This window comes from Trypanosoma cruzi, genomic scaffold, assembly GCF_000209065.1.
Source record: "Trypanosoma cruzi strain CL Brener 1047053513247 genomic scaffold, whole genome shotgun sequence".
NCBI lineage: Eukaryota > Euglenozoa > Kinetoplastea > Trypanosomatida > Trypanosomatidae > Trypanosoma > Trypanosoma cruzi.
In genome coordinates this window covers 1-4,114 of record NW_001849074.1, presented here as the reverse complement: position 1 = coordinate 4,114, position 4,114 = coordinate 1, and the positions used below count along the sequence as shown (strand labels likewise).

Below are 4,114 nucleotides of genomic sequence, written 5' to 3'. Positions count from 1 at the left end.
CGTGTGTCTCCACGTCAAAGTATCCGCCGTTCCTCACATCAATAGCATAAGCATAAACGGATGATTCCACACCGTCATCGTCCCTCGTTGCCCTCAGCGTATTTCCCTTCACAATGATCCCGCCACCATCAACAGCAGCATTGCTGAAATAGACTGCGTGAATATTCCCTTCGATGTAGTTGTCAAGCAGCTGCAGCGTCGAGTTCGCACCAATAAAAAGCAAAAAGGAAATGGCGTGTCCCGACACCGTCACAAGCGTACTGGCCGCCACCAGTATCTGGGAACTCGCACCAAAATCACCCTCAAACTCCAACTCACCGGAATCCAGCATCGAGGATGTCACGTTCACGTGCACTCTCGCACCACTCCCCCTGATCGACAGGCCCATGAGAACGCACTGCAGCAGCGTGATGTTGAGTGTCTGTTGTGGTGCGTTAAAGTTATACAGGTCCAGCACGATCGCGGCGGTGAAGGTCACGTTAACAAAGCACAGACCATGCACACCGGGATCAGGATAGTCCACGGAGCTGATGCTGCCACCGTGCACGCAGCGGACCTCCGTGTCCTTCGCATCGGGGAGCGGGAGCGGCCCAAGACCGTCCGGAACCGCTGCCGGCAGACACGCGTCACCGTGGCCACCAGCTGCGCACACACACACACAGCCGCTGATGCTGCTCGTCCTCGCAGCAAAGCACACGGCGTCCACGGTGCACGCGCCACAGTCCAACACCGTCACGGGTGCTTCAATGTTCAGGTCGTCTTGGTAATCCGTCACAGGAGAGCCCATTGCCTCGTTGCACACGCCGTAGATGATCGGGCGCGAGTCGGATGGTGGTGACCAGTTGCTTGTCATGTGTGCGATGGTTGACGAGTACGAGCCGTACGTGAAGTTGTTGTCAAGTATCGACCACACACTCTGATCGCGGAACGCCACGCCGTTTTCCTTGACCACGTACACAACGTAGGCGGTGCGGAACTCGTTGTTGCGGTGCACCAGCCAGCTGCCGTCAGTCACGGTCAGCGTGTTTGCCATGAGCATGGCAAAGCCGAGACGGAAAGTGCTGGACACAATCTGCAGCACGCTGCCGCCAGCCACCACAACGTCCCCAAACACACACGCGCCTTCGTACATGTTAATGCTCGGCGCACTCCACGAGCTGTCCTGTACCGAGAACACGGAGCCGCCGCTCACACGCAGGTCCGACACAAGAGCGTAAATCAAATGCGTCCGCGACCTGACAACGCAGTTGTCCATGTAGAAGACGCTGGACAGGTTCACGCCGAGGCCGCGCTCCACGAGTATCGCAGCGCACGAACCCCCGCCACACACCAGCGTAGACCGCGTCATGACAAACCGCGTCGACAGAAGCCGGACGCCGTCCAGGACGAGCACGGGGCCGTGCCGAAATCCCGCACAGCCAGGGGTCGTCGGCACATACCGCGTCCCGCCAACCGTCGCACGCAGCGTTGCGTTCGCCAGCAGCACACTCGAGTGCAGCGGCATCGCGCCATGCAGCACGATCGTGCCCTCCAGCGACGTCACGTTCGTCATTTTGACGAGGGCGTGGGGCACCAGGCGCGCCGTGCTCTCGCTGAGGCCGCCAATCCGCAGCTGCGCGCCGCCCGCAAGCACGCAGTGGCGCAGCGTCACATTCAGCGCGTCAGCAAACAAGTCCATCGAGCGCAGGTCCACCGCCACAGTGATCGGTCCACTGAACAACACCGAGTCGAAGCACGCCATCGCACGCCCACCGCCAACCGTCACCGACTCCGTCAGCGTCACGCCTCTCACGCAGCCCTCCGCACCACCACCACCACCGCCACCGGACCTCGCAACCGGCACGTCGAACGGCAGGCACGCCTCGCCCACACCGCCGGCACGGCAGCTGCACACGCAGTCGGAGAATGACGCCATCAGCGCATCGAAGCACGCCAGCGCCGCCGCGCAGCCGTCGCACGGCACCACGCTCACGGAGGACAGGCCGGCCATGCGGTAGTCGCCGCTGCTCCGCAGCACCCGGCCGCCGGCACGGTTGCACTGCACCGACACGACGCCGCTCGTGATCGCCAGCCCGGAGGCAAGCGTACCGCCGGTGACAGCGCAGCGCGCAATCGACACGGCACCGCCGCTCAGCGTCACCCCCGACAGCGATGCCACAGACGACAGCTCGCCCACCGCCCACACGTCGTGCAGGTCCAGCCACCCGCCGACACCGACCGTCCCACCGTCGCAGCGCACCAGCGACGACGCGGCAGACCCCTCGACACCCACAAAGCGCAGCACCGAATCAAACACCGCGAGGCGCTCGCCAAGCACAAAGCCTCCGCCGCTGCTCAAAACAGACACGTTCGTCACAGAGAACACCGAGTGGCTACGCAGACTGAGACACGACGAAGACGACACATGCATCGCGGAAGCGGTCGGACCGCCCGACGCCTCCAGCGACACGCCGTCAAGCACCACCGCGCTCGACAGCAGGTCCACACCGCCGCCAACGTACACCGCCGACCCGCCCGCCTGCAACGACCTCAGCACAGTGTTGCTCACACGCAGCTGCGTCTGCAACAGCGACGTCGCGTGCAGCACAAGCGGCGCCGCCACCGCGTCCGTCAGCCCGCTCAGCTGCGAGTAGCGCATCGGTCCAGGCGTCACAATCGTCGAGTCGCGGACCGTCACGTTCGTGTGTGCCGGCAGGTTGTGCACGAACACAAGCGAGCAGTAGCCGCCGGACAGCCCGCTCACGCTCACCTCCAGGCTCCGGTCAGTCGCCGGCTCGCCGCTGTAGCCCCGCACGTATATCTGCGCACCGCCGTCGCACACGCAGTTCCTCAGTTCAATGCGCACTGTGCCGGGAATCATTGCAGCAACGTCGAACACCACAGCCACGCCGTTCGTGATGCACACGCCGTCCATCAGCACCGTGTCCACGGCGCGGCCAACCGTGATGGCTCTGTCCACCGTGCCGCCCCGCAGTCGCAACACCACCGCATGCACCGCGGGCATCCACGCCGCCGCCGCAACCAGCGCCAACACAACGAGCAGCGCCACACGCACAGCCGCAATGGCCCTGCGCCGCACACGGTGCCGGCTGCGCAGACACGCGCCCACCGCAGACCACATCCACCAACCCAAACAGGAACCAAAAGGGCTGTCGTGGTGTGTCGCAGTCGCCCCGTCGACAATAACTCCTGCCTAGCAAATCCCTTTCTACAGATGGAGAATCCAAAAGCACAAATCCGATAGATCGCTATACCACTACTACTTGTCCTAATACTGCCGCGAGCAATAACCAATACCTTGAAACGATAGTTGTGCTGGTCAAGCAAAAGTATCTCTAACTGCATGCTCAGAAAAAAGAATAAGAGGCAGCAACAACAGTAACCAAACACAGTGGCACACAGAAGCATCCAGCCTCAGACGATCCCCACCACAGCACGGCCACCGTGCCAATTAGCGGGGCCCAGGCAAAAACAAGCATGACCATTGGTGCCGCTAGTGTAACAGATGGTTCAGCACAGCACAAGAAACAGCAAAATCATAAGTGCATGGCATACACAAAGACGAAATAAAGAATAAAGGAGCACGGCGGCAGTACGCAGACACGGGGAAGAAGGGTCCACATCGATTGCACAGTCCGATTGGCTCGCAGCCGTCCGGATGGTAGTCGTGCAGATGCCGCGCGGTGCTTGTGGCCTGTGGCTGCTGTGGACTGAAAGGATGATGAGACGGAAGAAAGGTGTGGTGCGGTCCGCATCCATCTCGGTTGATTGTGACGCCAGTCACGCCATCTCTTTGGATCGCCTGCAGCAAAGACCGTCACCGTCAGCAGCGGTCGGTGCCTTCCTTCTCCACCGTCGCCGTCACGCGCCTCCTCCACCAACACAACGGGGGAGCAGCAGCCACACGCAGCAGCCAGCACCGAGTGCAAGAGGAGCAACCAACTGCATTGCAACATGTACGCCGTGTGTGTACCAACAAATACACAAAAAAAAGCAAAGCATCTGAGGGCACACACAACCACAGAAGTGTGCCAGACAAAAATAACAAACAGGGTGACTGGTGGAACGCAACACTGCACGGCTGCCCACGCTGTGGCAAGCCGCGGGACATATG

At 61.4% G+C, this 4,114-nt stretch overlaps 1 protein-coding gene across 1 annotated transcript, besides 1 other annotated feature; it reads right to left on the bottom strand.

Moving 5' to 3' along the window:
- On the bottom strand, window positions 1-3,121 carry Tc00.1047053507243.9 (dispersed gene family protein 1 (DGF-1), putative; the record flags this gene model as incomplete). Its single annotated transcript, XM_798149.1, has 1 exon — window positions 1-3,121. A coding segment is annotated over one exon (3,121 nt), but the record flags the coding sequence as incomplete, so codon positions are not given.
- Window positions 1-4,114: a sequence feature (areas not merged during assembly with more than two copies in the genome that could not be assigned to a particular haplotype).